General features: G+C 41.4%; 1 protein-coding gene across 2 annotated transcripts in view; it reads right to left on the bottom strand.

Annotated features, from left to right (window-relative positions):
• The window catches only part of fam204a (family with sequence similarity 204 member A), a 209957-nt gene that overhangs the window by 161031 nt on the left and 32440 nt on the right, over nt 1–16486 (bottom strand). The window contains exons 5-8 of one of the 2 annotated variants that reach the window (XM_059653029.1): nt 15970–16057; nt 15152–15254; nt 6478–6567; nt 3282–3476 (exon numbers count right to left, since the gene is read on the bottom strand). In XM_059653029.1, the coding sequence (XP_059509012.1) occupies nt 3423–3476; nt 6478–6567; nt 15152–15254; nt 15970–16057 (335 nt within the window). In that variant the 3' untranslated portion in view covers nt 3282–3422. Of the gene's footprint in view, nt 1–3281; nt 3477–6477; nt 6568–15151; nt 15255–15969; nt 16058–16486 lie in introns of those variants that run through there. The other variant, XM_048550968.2, reaches the window with a different exon arrangement.

Here is a 16486-nt window from a genome sequence, read left to right as displayed (position 1 = left end):
CTAAAACACACACACACACAGACACACACCCACAGACACACTCACCCACATTCTCCCTAAAACACACACACACTCCCTAAAACACACGCACACACACTCTCCCTAAAACACACACTCACACAATCTTCCTAAAACACACACACACACACACACTCTCTCTCTCCCAAAAACACTCATACACACACACTCTCTCTCTCCCAAAAACACTCATACACACACACTCTCTCTCTCCCAAAAACACTCATACACACACACTCTCTCTCTCCCAAAAACACTCATACACACACACACAGTCTCTCCCTAAAACACACACACACTCTCCCTAAAACACACAAACACACTCTTTCTCTCCCTAAAGCACACACACAAACACACTCCTTGCATAAAACACACACACAAACTCTCTCCCTCAAACACACACACACACACACACACACACACACACACACGCTCTCCCCCTAAAACACACACACATTCTCTCTCCCTAAAACACACACTCTCTCACTAAAACACACACACACTTTCTCTCCCCCTAAAACACACACTCTCCCTAAAACACACACATACACACACACACTCTCCCTAAAACACACACATACACACACACACTCTCCCTAAAACACACACATACACACAAACACTCTCTCTCCCTCAAAACACCCACACGCTCTCTCTTCCTGCCTAGAACACACACACACACACACACACACTCTCTCCCCCTAACAGACACACACTATCTCCCTAAAACACACACACACTCTCTTCCTAAAACACACACACACACACACTCTCTCTCTCTCTCTCCCTCCGTAAAACACACACACACACTCTCCCTAAAACAGACATACGCAAACTCTCCCCCTAAAACACACAAACACACACACATACAAACAGACAGACTCTCTGCCTAAAACACACACACATACAAGCACTCTCTCTCCCCTAAAACACACACAGACACACACTCTCTCTCCCTAAAACACACACACACTCTCTCCCTAAAAAACACCCACACGCTCTCTCTTCCTGCCTAGAACACACGCTCTCCCCCTAACAGACACACACTATCTCCCTAAAACACACGCACACACAAACTCTCTCCCTAAAACACACACACACACACACACTCTCTCTTCCTAAAACACACACACACACTCTCTCCCTAACACACACACACTCTCTCTCCCTCCGTAAAACACACACACACTCTCCCTAAAACATACGCAAACTCTCCCCCTAAAACACACACACACACAAACAGACTCTCTGCCTAAAACACACACACACACACAAGCACTCTCTCTCCCCTAAAACACACACACACTCTCTCCCTAAAAAACACCCACACACTCTCTCTTCCTGCCTAAAACACACACACACACACACACACACACACACACACACACACACACACACAGAGTAAAACACACGCATACACACTCTCCCCCTGACACACACTGTCTCCCTAAAACACACACTCACACTCTCTTCCTAAAACACACACACACACACACACACACACTCTCTCCCTAAAACACACACACTCTCTCTCCCTAAAAGACACCCACACACACTCTCCCTAAAACACACACACACTCTCTCCCTAAAACACACACACACTCTCTCCCTAAAACACACACACACACACACACACACACACACTCTCCCTAACACACACACTCTCTCTCTCTCCCTCCCTAAAACACACACACACACACACACACACTCTCCCTAAAACAGAGACGTACGCAAACTCTCCCCCCAAAACACACACACACACACACACACACACACACACACACTCTCTCTCCCGAAAACACACACACACATTCTCCCTAAAACACACAGACACACTCCCCTAAAAAAATACACACTCTCTCTCTCTCCCTAAAACACACACACACACACACTCTCCCTAAAACACACACACACACCGTCTCCCCCTAAAACACACACACACACACTCTCCCTAAAACACACACACACACACCGTCTCCCCCTAAAACACACACACACACACACCGTCTCCCCCTAAAACACACACACACACCCCGTCTCCCCCTAAAACACACACACACACCGTCTCCCCCTAAAACACACACACACACACACACACACACTCTCCCTAAAACACACACACACACACACACACACTCCCCTAAAAAAATACACACTCTCTCTCTCCCTAAAACACACACACACACACACACTCTCCCTAAAACACACACACACACCGTCTCCCCCCTAAAACACACACACACACCGTCTCCCCCTAAAACACACACACACCGTCTCCCCCTAAAACACACACACACACCGTCTCCCCCTAAAACACACACACACACACACTCTCCCTAAAACACACACACACACACACTCTCCCTAAAACACACACACACACTCTCCCTAAAACACACACACTCTCCCTAAAACACACACACTCTCCCTAAAACACACACACTCTCCCTAAAACACACACACTCTCCCTAAAACACACACACTCTCCCTAAAACACACACACTCTCCCTAAAACACACACACTCTCCCTAAAACACACACACTCTCCCTAAAACACACACACTCTCCCTAAAACACACACACACACTCTCTCTAAAAAATACTCACACATACTCTCAAACACAGTCACACTAAATTACACAGTTTATTCTGAATCATTTGAATTTCTCCTGAATCCTCTGAATTCCTCCTTATGTTTTCACACTGATTTACCTTTAAGTAGCTGTTACCAGTCCACTTGTGTTGCATGTCTCCTTTGCCAATATCTCGTCAACAAGTCAAATGCTTGCCTTCTAATATCAGCAATATTAATTTCAAAGTGATTATCCAATAATTTGTAAATGTGGCCCATTGCACCACTTACAATACTTTCACATCTTTTCAGAATTGTCAATACTCAAATGGTCTGTTGTATGGATGGATGATATATGGCTGTGTAAGGCAGTGCCACTTATTTTTGACAACGCATTTCTATCTTCATTAAGAGCTTAGTTTTAAATTTATTAAACCTGAGAGGTAAAACCTCTGCTATTAGGGTTAATGCTCACGGTTTATCTGTATAAATAACAGGTTATTTCTAAACTTGATTGTAGAATATAAATTGTTGCCATCATGGATATCTCCATGTATTATGCTAATTGAACTCAATTTACATGTGAATCTAAAAATGAAAATATTTGGTACAACTCAAACCTCAACTCCTATCTTCGTTATCACTAGCTGAGCACCCCCAAAGAGGCTAGAATGCACACAAAAAAAATCATTCGTTATCTTCTTTATTCCCGGTAAAACTAAAATTTACATTCTGGTAAGCTGCCAACGCAAGGCCAATGAAGGATGACATTTTGATTGACAGCATGTACTCTTGCTGACATTCTGCATGCATAGTATTTTCTCGTCAGCATTCAAAGCAAGCAGGACTGAATTTCTCCGGCATGACTGATGTAACTTACTTTCTCCTTAAAGTACAGATAGTAAATTTTTGTCAAGGTTCCAGGAACAAAACCAATGTCCACACTTTGTAAAGAAAGCAAAGATAATTCAATTGCACTGGAACAATCCAATCCAAGACTACTTATTGTGACTACTGCCAAATTAATCGCGCACCACCTGCAATGTCAGTCATCACAGCACGTTCTGTTCATCAAAATATTACTCTTGGCTGTTTTTTGGCACAGTGAAAATACCAACATGTGGATGATATACCATGTAAACAGTGCAATTCTATGGTACGGTTTTATTGCTACATCATCTCCGAAATGCCACTATCACCAATTCACTATGAAATACCTCTGTAAAAGTAATGAGTCAACAAGTGGTCATTTCACCAACATTTCATTAATATAGCTGTCCATTACTAGATAATCACTATAAAATGCTGGACTAGAGCTGAGGAAGGAAAATCCAGTCAATGTATAAAATTTATTAATGCTGTAAACCATGACGGCGCTGAAGCCATATTTTATGATGTAGTACAGTTAGCATTATACATGTAGAAGTTCGAGAATGTGTGCATAAGGAAAACACAATATTAATCGCTTCATAGTTAGCAAATCTGTAATATCCATACTTAATAAAGCATGCAAAGTACAACAGAAGGATGTCATTTTGGCTGTCTGCAACCAATGCAAAATGAATGTTGCTGCTGTATGTCCTCTCATAACAATGTGGTGCGTTGCTTCATATATCATTGAATATTTGAAATTACCCAGAAAATTGTTCGGGTTTCAAACTGAAACCCATGATAACAATATTCTGTATTTCCATTATATTTAACAGTAATTTTAGTTAGCGAGTTTTGAGAAGATTTGTAGCTCAGGTTGAGGTTCTAGATGTGAGTTTGCTCACTGAGCTGGAAGGTTAGTTTTCAGACGTTTCGTCACCATTCTAGGTAACATCATCAGTGAGCCTCCGATGAAGCGCTGGTGTTATGTCCCGCTTTCTATTTATCTGGTTAGGTTTCCTTGGCATCACCAACCCAAGGTAACCTAACCAGATAAATAGAAAGCGGGACATAACATCAACGCTTCGTCGGAGGCTCACTGATGATGTTACCTAGTATGGTGACGAAACGTCTGTAAACTAACCTTCCAGCTCAGCGAGCAAACTCACATCTAGTAATTTTGGTACTTAGTTACTTTACTATTTATTATTTGGTTAATTTAGCAACTAGAAGTTGCTGCTTCATTTCTCATTTGGTGGAACAATGTTTTAGTTCTCATGCAACCTCCTCTTTCTAAGAGGACATATCACTCTACATGTAAAATATGCCTCATATCCACAACCACAACTGTATCAACAAAACTTATGAAGCAATGGTCACATTTACCAAATGACCTCATCATGAATGCCTGACTGAGATCCAAGACTCAGAGGATTCAGCCCAGTGAGGAATATCTACACAGCTGTGAAAGGGACTGTTCTTCAAATTTCACATTTTATTATGTAGTTGACCTTGTTGAATGGGCATGGAAGATGCATAAGAGATATGAGGGGGCATGCAGAGTCACTGGAAGTGTGAAAGGGAATGAAGGGAACGGAGAATACATGGATAATTTGGTGGTATAAATGGCACATAGGAGTTACAAGGGAAATACAGAGGTAATCTGGGCTGGAGCATGGAAGTGGTATTGGGGGTGAGTATGTGGGAGCATATAACAACCAGGGATAGAAACAAGCCGATGCCCCAGTAAACAAAGAGGGGCTGTTTATCTAAGATAATAAAATGTGAGGCTGGATGAACACAGCAGGCCAAGCAGCATCTCAGGAGCACAAAAGCTGACATTTCGGGCCTAGACCCTTCATCAGAGAGGGGGATGGGGTGAGGGTTCTGGAATAAATAGGGAGAGAGGGGGAGGCGGACCGAAGATGGAGAGAAAAGAAGATAGGTGCATCCACTGTACCCGGTGTGGCTTCCTCTACATTGGGGAAACCAAGCAGAGGCTTGGGGACCGCTTTGCAGAACACCTCCGCTCAGTTCGCAACAAACAACTGCACCTCCCAGTCGCAAACCATTTCCACTCCCCCTCCCATTCTCTAGATGACATGTCCATCATGGGCCTCCTGCAGTGCCACAATGATGCCACCCGAAGGTTGCAGGAACAGCAACTCATATTCCGCCTGGGAACCCTGCAGCCAAATGGTATCAATGTGGACTTCACCAGTTTCAAAATCTCCCCTTCCCCCACCGCATCCCTAAACCAGCCCAGTTCGTCCCCTCCCCCCACTGCACCACACAACCAGCCCAGCTCTTCCCCTCCACCCACTGCATCCCAAAACCAGTCCAACCTGTCTCTGCCTCCCTAACCGGTTCTTCCTCTCACCCATCCCTTCCTCCCACCCCAAGCCGCACCCCCATCTACCTACTAACCTCATCTCACCTCCTTGACCTGTCCGTCTTCCCTGGACTGACCTATCCCCTCCCTACCTCCCCACCCATACTTTCTCCACCTATCTTCTTTTCTCTCCATCTTCGGTCCGCCTCCCCCTCTCTCCCTATTTATTCCAGAACCCTCACCCCATCCCCCTCTCTGATGAAGGGTCTAGGCCCGAAACGTCAGCTTTTGTGCTCCTGAGATGCTGCTTGGCCTGCTGTGTTCATCCAGCCTCACATTTTATTATCTTGGATTCTCCAGCATCTGCAGTTCCCATTATCTCTGGGGCTGTTTATCTGTTGGCTTCAGTATTTGCCCTCTCAGCTTCTGCTTTGGGCTTTTATCAGGCGAAGGGTAGTCTTAACACCATCTACACCTGAAACTTGGACCAAAATCACAGGTGATTGGCCTGACTATCTGAAATTGGGATTATGAAAGACACTTCCAAACTAAAAGGGAAGTTCAGCACACTGACTCCAAGGATGCTCTAAATAATTCACATATTTGTTTTCTTTGCAGAAAGGTTAAAGAAATATGAACATAATTTATCAAGATAAAATCTCTTAGCTTGTGGTTAGCAGCTTACCCCACGAACAGCTAGGCTGTCACTCAGCTTCTCTGCTTCTTCTATGTCCCCTGTAGCAATGGCCTTGTCAAGGTTTTTCTCTAAATTTGTCTGAAAAAGCAGTTTAATAAATGAATTGCAAATAACAGCATGTAAAACTTCAATCACGTGAGGCTCCACTCGGCAATGATTTTAAAAAAATATACACAAGAAAAGGTTATGAGCACCAGTGACTGGTAAATAAAGCAGTTTCAGTTATTGTCCACAAGTCTTGCCCCTCTAACAACAATATTAATGTTATCACCAGTCACTGGTTCCATCCTTTGCCCCCAGCAACAGACTAAGCTTAAGCCACTCTGATTGCAAACCTGGCGTCACATACTACCACAAGTTCAGCTTCCAACCTCCCATTTGGGCCATCACTGAGACCACATATTCTGACTTCTGTAGTATAGCCAGACTGCACCCTGTTTCAGTTCTTATTGTGGAAATCCTCACTTATGCTCTATACCTCCAGCCCAGATTATTTCAATCCACTTTTGACTGCTTTTCCACAGTGCACTATTTGTAAGCTCGTGGACATCGAAAATATTGTTACCCATACCTTGACTTATACCAGCTCTGTCCACCTACAACTTTTTTGCTTGGTATCCCACATTGGCTCTTGGTCAAGAATATAAAATATTCAACCTTGCTTTCAAATCCCTCATGGTCTAGCCTCTTCCTAACTCTTTACCTTCTTCCAGTCCCACAACTTTCCAAAATATCTATGTTCCTTTAATGTTGACCTCTCCTGCAGCCTTAATTTTAATGGCTCACTGATTAGAGACTGCACCTTCAGTTTCCTCGGCTTGAAGCTTTGGAATACCCATCCTTATTTCTTTCCAAACAAAACAAAGAACAAAGCAAATTACAGCACAGGAACAGGCCCTTCGGCCCTCCAAGCCTGTGCCGATCGAGATCCTCTGTCTAAACCTGTCATCTATTTTCTAAGGGTCTGTATCTTTTTGTTCTCTGCACATCCATGTACCTGTCCAGATACACCTTAAACGAGACTATCGTGTCTGCGTCCACCACCTCCGCTGGCAACGCTGGCCAATCCCTTCCCTCCTTTAAGACACCTCTGAAGACCTTGTATTTTGACCAAGATTTTAGTCATCTGACCTAATACCTCTTTATGTGGCTGTGTCATATGTTGTTTTATCATTAAGTGAACTTGTGAAATGCCTGGGCTGTTTCATTATGTTAAAAGATGCTATCTAAATATGAGTAGTTGTTGTTATTTAGTACTGAAGTCTCAGGAATCACATTATGATTCCTGCACCCCTGAATCCTTTGTTTCCAAGTGTACATAACAGTCTCCTCTCAAGCTAGCATTAGGTTTCACATTAAAACATGTCACAGCAAAAATAAATTACAATGCTACTGTTCTTTTGCGAACAAAACATGCATACTGGCAAAGGTGATGCTGTACATAAGAACCAATATTTAACTGTACCAAGACAATTTAATGTTTTCGTACTTCAGTTTCAAGATTGTAATACTGGATTGACTTACAGTTTATCATTTCAGATTTGACTAATTAAAAGCTGATAATTTGACGTACAGCATACTTTGTTCAATCCGATACCTTCTGAAACGGCACCCTCAATAAACCAGCAGGAACTGTATACCTGAAATATCAGAACTTTGCTGTACTATCATGACCTCTGCCTTCTCCGAGTAGGCATTTGAGGAGCAGGAAGGCTCTCTGCCGTTAAATAAAAATGCAACTTTACTTTAAAATAAAACTTAAGTAATTCATGCTGCAAATACAATATAACAGTGATGTGTTTATCTCCTGCATTATGTTTCTACTATTTACTGTGGGTTTTTACACTGATTATGTGGACCTCTTCATCAACCAGAATATTTGATCAACCGGCACACTCCAGGTCCTATTGGTGATACTTAATGAAAAGTCTGCTAATCTCAGCTTATTTATTTCACTAACTAGTTCAATTACTTTATCATGCACGAGATACTTACCTCAAGACATTAGAAAAGGATTTAAATCATCATATGAAAGCTGACAGAAAATATGTTGGAATAATAGTATAATGGATGAATTTCTGCAATTGGCACGTTACTGAACTAGTTTCAACCTGTTCTACATCGATTATATTTCTAGCACTTGTCCATCAATTCATTCCCTGCAGTAGATCCAGTCTCTTCTTTACAATGCCATTAAGTGTCATGAAGCACTCTGATTAACACTGTTAATTGGCATTCAGATCTTAAAGAGTCTAAATATTTAAACTCTGGTATGCAGCTGACTGTTATTAAACTGTTCTGCATGAGAAAGACTGCATGTGGCTACAAGACAAAGCAAAGATGTAACGTGAACGAGCAGCAATGAGCAAAAGTAAAAAAAATCCATTTAACCTGGGTTTCCCTAATCCACATGATTTTAAAAAAATCATGGGATGTTTGCATTGCTTGACAGGCTAGCATTTATTATATAACAACATAAGAACTTGGAGCAGGAGCTTCTCTGCCATTCAATATGATCATGGCTGATTCAGCTGGGCCTCAAATTCACTATCCTGTCAGGTCCTCAAAATGCTTCATAAGCCTTCTCTAGTTGCCCTTGCGAAGGTATTGGTGAGATGCCTTCTTGAACCACAGCAGTCCATTTGGTTTAGGTGATACAATACTGATTAGTGTAAATCTACACATATATATGCCTAGATAACAAAGTGTGGAGCTGGATGAACACAGCAAGCGAAGCAGCATCTTAGGAGCACAAAAGCTGATGTTTCGGGCCTAGGCCCTTCATCAGAAAAGGGGGATGGGCAGAGGATTCTGAAATAAATAGGGAGAGAGGGGCAGGCAGACCGAAGATGGACAGAGAAGATAGGTGGAGAGGAGAGTATGGGTGGGGAGGTAGGGAGGAGATAGGTCAGTCTGGGGAGGACGGACAGGTCAAGGGGGCAGGATGAGGTTAGGAGGTGGGAAATGGAGGTGCGGTTTGAGGTGGGAGGAGGGGATAGGTGAGAGGAAGAACAGGTTAGGGAGGCGGAGACAAGCTGGGCTGGTTTTGGGATGCAGTGCGGGGAGGGGACATTTTGAAGCTGGTGAAATCCACATTGATGCCATTGGGCTGCAGGGTTCCCAAATGGAGTATGCCTACACAGATGTAGACAGTAGCTTATGAATTACAAGCAACATAGTGCTCAAGACAAATGATTTTCAAAAGTCTTCTGCAGATTATGATTTTTGAGCTACAATCTTTATGGACGTATTTCTGCAAAAATGTAACTTCACTCCCTCAATTCCCAATTCAATATCTTCAGAAAAAAAATTTGGAAAAATAGCCTGTAAACAGATAACAAGGTGTAGAGCTGGATGAACACAGCAGGCCAGGCAGCATCAGAGGAACAGGAAAGCTGACGCTTTGGGTCTGGACCCTTCTTCAGAAATGGGAGAGAGGCAGGGGGCTCTGAGATAAATAAAGAGAAGGGGAGGCGATGACGGAAGATGGATAAAGGAGCAGATAGGTGGAGAGAATACAGACAGGTCAAGGAGGCAATGATGGAGCCAGTAAAGGTGGGTGTAGGTAGGGAGTTGGGATGGGGGGTTGGTCAGTAGAAGTCACGGAGACGAGGATGAGGCTAGTAGGTAGGAAGAGGGGGTGGAGGTTGGTCAGTGAGGTGGGACGAGCGGATAGGTAGGACAAAAGATGGACAGGTTAAGGAGGCGGGGACTAGTTGGGCTGGTTTTGGGATGAGGTTGGGGGTGGGGGATTTTTGTACTCAGATTATACTTGTAGTAATTCAATCTATTTTATACCATGAAACTGAAATTATTTTTGTTTCATTATCGTGGTTCAGATTCAAATTGTTTGCACAACAAATGTTTAAAAGCTTCAGCCTTCCTAATAGTTAGTTGGAGGAATTTCTGTTCATCCATTATTGGATAAGCAGAGTCACTGATCAGTTACAGAAGCATGGTCAAGGGAAGTGACACTGAGCTAGAAGAGGGTCACTGGAGTTCATGTGAAACCGAATGTGCTTTCAGAGGATGGTGTGACACCTGCAGACAAGAAATAGAAGGGGACCAAAAATAGAGGAGCTCCAAAGGCAATATTTCACAAAGAGAAGCCTTTACAGGTGATGCTTTGGTTATAATTTGATAGATAAGAATGAAACTAGACATCTTTAGTCATTGATGAAGCCAAAATTTACTGTAACTTTTTCAAGTGAGTTTCTTTATTTCTCACCATCATCCTCAACTCATCCAAATACAAACAATAAGTAAAACTTCATTCACATCTCAGCGTACTTAGATTGAACTTCTCGCAATTTCTGGCCTTTTAGGCTCCAACCTACGCACGCTTCACATTATTTATAAATCTTTGCCCTACTCTGTATTAAACCCCACTTATCTTTCATTCCTGTCCTCATCAACCCTGTAAGTTTATCATTTCTTCAAGACTGACTTCAAAATTGCTACTGACCAGACATCCTTTCATAGTCCTACACCGCACCATATCTACATGCACCAACTCAACTGTCAGTTTGTGCATTCTGTTCCCAAGTTTGGTCAACCATGCACCTCTACCTTTTCTTGTTCCACTGATGGTTCAGTCATCACCTCTCATGTTCAATCCTCCTTAATGCTTCCTGTCTTACTGCGCCCAAAGCTAAATTTCAGAACCTCTCCAATCATGACTCACAGCTCTTCATTGAGTTCTTGTTCGGTGTTAGAAATATTTTGTTTCTTTTGTACTTTTTGCTGCATTGGAGGCACTTGTCAAAAGTAAGCTTCTGCTACTACTGTTCTTCCATGGGATTGTTCAAATAAATTCTCTTATGTGAACAATCCTGCTGATGGTTAAGCAGGTTAGTGTATAAAGCATAATACAGGTTTATTTCAAAAAGCATAATTTATTTAACTTTATGATGATTTCCTTCATTTTTATTGTTTAGCAATGCACTTCCCTGGGCCAGAGCCATAATTTATTACTTCAATATTAAAGTTACCTTAAAAATGCACAGCTAATAAGCAATTGATCATATTAAGCTATTATGATTTTTGCTCAGTTTAGATTGCCCACTACACAGTCTGACTGTACAGTATAACAATGACCCAGTGAGAAAAGGCAAATCAACAATCATTCTGGGTGTGGTGTGATGATGGGGAGGAGAGGGAATAGCTGCAAAATAATATGTATCATCCTGTTCTCCAAGACTAGCAATTAACCTCTCCCCAATGGTTGAGCTTTTCGTACTGTTTTGGAGCAACTTGATTTATACCAGATTTACCTCAGATTAGATGTGCAAAGACAATTTGAATGAGAGTTGCATTCCAACCTGCCAACTGATGTATGATAAGTTCCCTCCCCAAGGAAATGCTAACAAAGTATTATTACTATGTACACATTTTCTGAGCAATCTATACACCTTGGTTGGTAATAGAAGACCTGGGGCGAAGTGCTTTATTAAAAGAGGGATGACATGGAAGTGAGTGATATAAAATGGACTGGAGATAATTTTTTTTTTGAAAAAATGTTGATTGGGACACATCTGCTCCTTTTGCATTCCTTTGGTGATTAAATTCACTTCAGATAACGATGAAATTTTCAACATAGCTGCATACATGAAACTGACAACTGATGGAACAGTCACCTTCTCAGGGTGAACAAACTCTGTAATCTTGTAAACCTAAAATCGAATGTAAGCTTCAAATGACATCCTATTCATCATCAAGACAGCTTACTTTCAATTTTTCAAAACTGTGTTCCACCGCTCAGCTGCTGAAACCCTTGCGTACATCTTTTCCAAGTCCATTCTTAACTAAACTAATGATCCCCCTTAATAATAAAATGTGAGGCTGGATGAACACAGCAGCCAAGCAGCATCTCAGGAGCACAATAGCTGACGTTTCGGGCCTAGACCCTGCTGGCTTTTAAAGGAGTAAACCATCTCAAGGTGCATCAAAACAAAATGCAACTGTAAGCCACATAAAATGATACTAAATGCATTTTACTAAATGCTTTGACAGGAAGTATATTTTAAGAAGAGGTTTAAGGAGTAAAACAATGCATGCGTATATAGGCTGGGAGTCTGGGTGGGATGCTCTTCAGAGGGTCAGTGTAGAGTCACGGGAGCAAATGGCCTCTTTTCACACTGTAGGGATTCTATGACTCTACGAGAGGGAAAGTCAAGGAACGCAGAAGCACTTATTGTATTGAAAGACGGCATTCAGTCAAGGGGTTTGGGAAGGAAATTCCAGAGTCCAAGGCCTCAGCAACTAAAAAGATATTCAAGAGGCCAGAATTGGCCGAGCGCTAGGTATTTAGGTCGAACTAAAGGTTCTTCAAGGTTACGAAGATAGGAATGGGTGAGGCCACAGAGGAATTTGGAAATAAAATTAAGGTTTTTTGAGCCAGAAATATTGCTTAACTGGAGGTTACGTAGGCCAGTAAGTTCATTACTAATGGACCAACTTCATTTGGTATGAGATAAAGTGTTAACAAATGCAATCTCCTGTGCTCAAGTTTATACAGAATGCAAAACAGAAGACCATCCAGGCGTTTGTTCAAATAGTCTAGACTTTTAACCAAAGCATATAAGGCTTCAGCAACAGGTGAACTTAGGATAGAAGTGCGAACAAACAACGTAACAGAGGTGGAAATAGATGGCTTCACCAATGGTACATTGGAAGATCATCATTTCTGGATCAAATACAACACCCAGGTTGTGAAAAGCTTCAGACTCTGCTACCTGTATCATGTCCTGCATTAAATCTCAGATCCATCACTCTAGTTCTTTCACCCCATCTTTCAATGCATTAATTGCAAGATCTGTGGGTCGGTCCACAAACATCATCAAGTCCATAAAACTATAAGTTGTAGGCGCAGAAGTTGGCCATTCAGCCTATTGAGTCTGCCCCACCATTCAGTGACACGTGGTTGATAATGACAACCCTCAACACCACGTCCCTGGGTTCCTTTACTGATTAGAAATCTTCCCATCTCAGCCTTGGATATACTTAATGACCCAGCCTTGACAACCCTCTGTAAAGAATTCCACATATTCACAAGAGTCTGAAAGAAATTCCTTCTTACGTCTGTCTTAAATGTTTGACCCTTATTCTGAGATCATCCCTTTCGGTCCTCAACACTGCCACAACCTTTCCACATCCACCCTATCAAGTCCCCTTAGAATCTTGTGTGTTTCAATAAGGTCACCTCTTTTTCTTTTAAATTCCCACGAGTACAGGCACAGTCTACTCCACTTCTCTTCATTAAGCAATCCTTCCATATCCAGTATCAACTGAGCGAACCTCCTCTGGACTGTCTCCAATGCCAGCATATTGTTCCCAACAGAAAGGGCCCAAAACTTTCATTGTATTGCAGCTGTGGTCTGAGTAATGCCTTGTGCAGTTTTAGCAAGACTGCCCTTCTTTTTTACTCCACTACCTTTGAAATGAAGGCCAATATTTCAGTTGCATTCCCTATTACCCACTAAACTTGAACGTACGTTTTGTGATTCATGGATAAGGGTTCCTAAATCCCTCTGTTCAATAGCTTACTGCGATCTTTCTTTGTTAAAGTAATATTCTGTTACACCAGTCTTCTCATCGTTTCCACACATGACATCCCATCTGCCGAATCTTTGTCCACTTGCTTAACTGGTCTTTATCCCTTTTGAGACTATTTGCATCCTTTCCACTTGCCACCCCACCTATTTCTGTGTCATCTGTAAATGTGGTTATAGCATATCCATTTCCCCAAAGTTCTTAATATCTATTGTCAATATTTGCGGCCCCTGCACTGGTCCTTATAGCATTCCACTAGTTAAAGACTGTCATCCTGAAAATGACACACTCATTCCCAAGACTTTGTCCTCTGTTAATTAGCCATTCCTTTATCCATGCTAGCACACCACTTCTAACATCATTGGGTCTTATCTTATTAAGTAGCTTAACATGTGACACCTTGTCAAATGTCTTTCGAAAATCCAAATATATTACTTCCACTGCTTCCCCTTTATCTACCCTGTTGTTGCCTTCTCAAAAAATTCTAGTAAATTTGTCAGGTATGATTTCCTCTTCTTGAAGCCATACTGACTGTACTTGATCATATGGTGTATTTCAAAATACTCTGTGCACTGTTTATAAAATAATCTAACAGTTTCCCAATAACAGACATTGAGCTAACTGGCTATAATTACCTGAATTTTGTCTCCTTTTTTAAAAAATGAACATGTTACATTGACTGTTTTCCAATCCTCTGGGACATTTCTAGAATCTTCCTTTTTACATATTTAAAGAACGCCTTGCTGTCCATCTTGATATTGCTTCTAAGTTACCCTCAAAGTTTACCTTCTCTTTCTTTGCTTCACCCATCACCATAACCTACTCTAGCCCCCTATTCTCTTCTACATGCTCAGCTCCTGACTCCAGCCTCCCATTTAACATCTGTCCCCTTGTCCTCAACACAGGGCCACTTCAGTTATGCATTTTCACACTTCCTTTCTAAACCATTACATTTCATAGGTTCTCAAGAGCTATCTCCTAGACTAAGGGCTCGGTCATCTCCCCAGTTCTCACTTGCTGACTATGTGTTTTTTCCCATTATATGGATGCAATCCATTCAAAACCAAATGAACTCATACAGTATGTTGGATATATAAATCCACGTTTTTACCTTTAAAGGAGGTGCACTACATGCAGGAATCTCAAATCTGTCATTTGTTCCAAAATATTGTTTTAGTTCACTCCAATGTGACTCTCGGGCATGCAACACATCACTAGAAGCAAACAAAACCTCGACATTATCAACACACAAAGTTACAATTAATCAATTTAATTTACAGAATTGGTTACAGCGATCCTATATATCTGTGTTCAGACTCAATGTCTTGAATAAGTCATGTACATACTGCTCAAAATTAACTTTAAAATCAAAAGAAAACAAACAATCTCAAAATAAGTTGTATAAATTAAAATTAAGGGTTGATAGGATAGTGGTAATATTACTGCATTAGCATCCAGATGTCTGCACTAATGATCCAGAAACCGGAGTTCAAATTTTCACAGCTCAGCAATTTACTCTTGGTTGATAAATAAATCTGGAATAATAGCTGGTATTAGTAATGAAGAACATCTAACTTCTAGACTATTATTAGGCAGTCATCTGGTCTTTAGGGAAGTAATTCTGTTATCCTATTTGTGACCCTAGACCCACAACATGTGGTTGACTCCTGTTCATCCTCTGAAATGGCAAACCTCTCTCTGAAAGGCAATTAAGGATTGGCATCCACATCTTGTAAATTAATGAAAAAAAACCCACAAAAACTGCAGAAACAAAACTGCAGATTTAATTGGTGAAATTGTTATCAAGAAAGAAAAAGCCTTGTCATTTTTAAAAATCTTTTAAACTGAATTTTAAAACTAGATGAATTATAATCATATGGTTGTCAACAAGACTGAGAAAATCTGTTCACATTACTTCCACTTCAGTACCTTTTATTCTCAATTTTCTGTTCTTGCTCGAGTTTCTTCATTTTAATGGAAGATTTCTCATCATTTGTTTCTACTTTTGTCAGGTCTTCTACATGAAGATGAGAAAATGTTATCCACGCATTCATTACTGCTGTGAGCCAGAACACTTTTGTAATATGGGTAAAATTTGGCGACACCAAGTTTTGAAGTAATTCTGCACGTGATAACTAAATAACTAAACAAATTTCAAGAGAGTATTATCCACAGTATTTTAAAACATTCACGTGGGCAATCCTTAAATTATTACCATCTTCACAGAGTAGGCAGCACGGTGGCTCAGTGGTAAGCACTGCTACCTCAGAGCACCAGGGACCAAGGTTTGATTCCACCCTCAGGCAACTGTCTGTGTGGAGTTAGCTCAATCTCCCTGTATCTGCATTGGTTTCCTCCAGGTGCTGATGGGATGAAACTGTCATCCCATAGTCAAAAGATGAGCAGGCTATGTGGATTGACCAAGCTAAATTGACTGGAGTGTTCA

Source organism: Stegostoma tigrinum, chromosome 20 (genome assembly GCF_030684315.1).
Source record: "Stegostoma tigrinum isolate sSteTig4 chromosome 20, sSteTig4.hap1, whole genome shotgun sequence".
NCBI lineage: Eukaryota > Metazoa > Chordata > Chondrichthyes > Orectolobiformes > Stegostomatidae > Stegostoma > Stegostoma tigrinum.
Note: the sequence above shows the minus strand (reverse complement) of the source record. Positions and strands in the feature narration are given on the sequence as shown.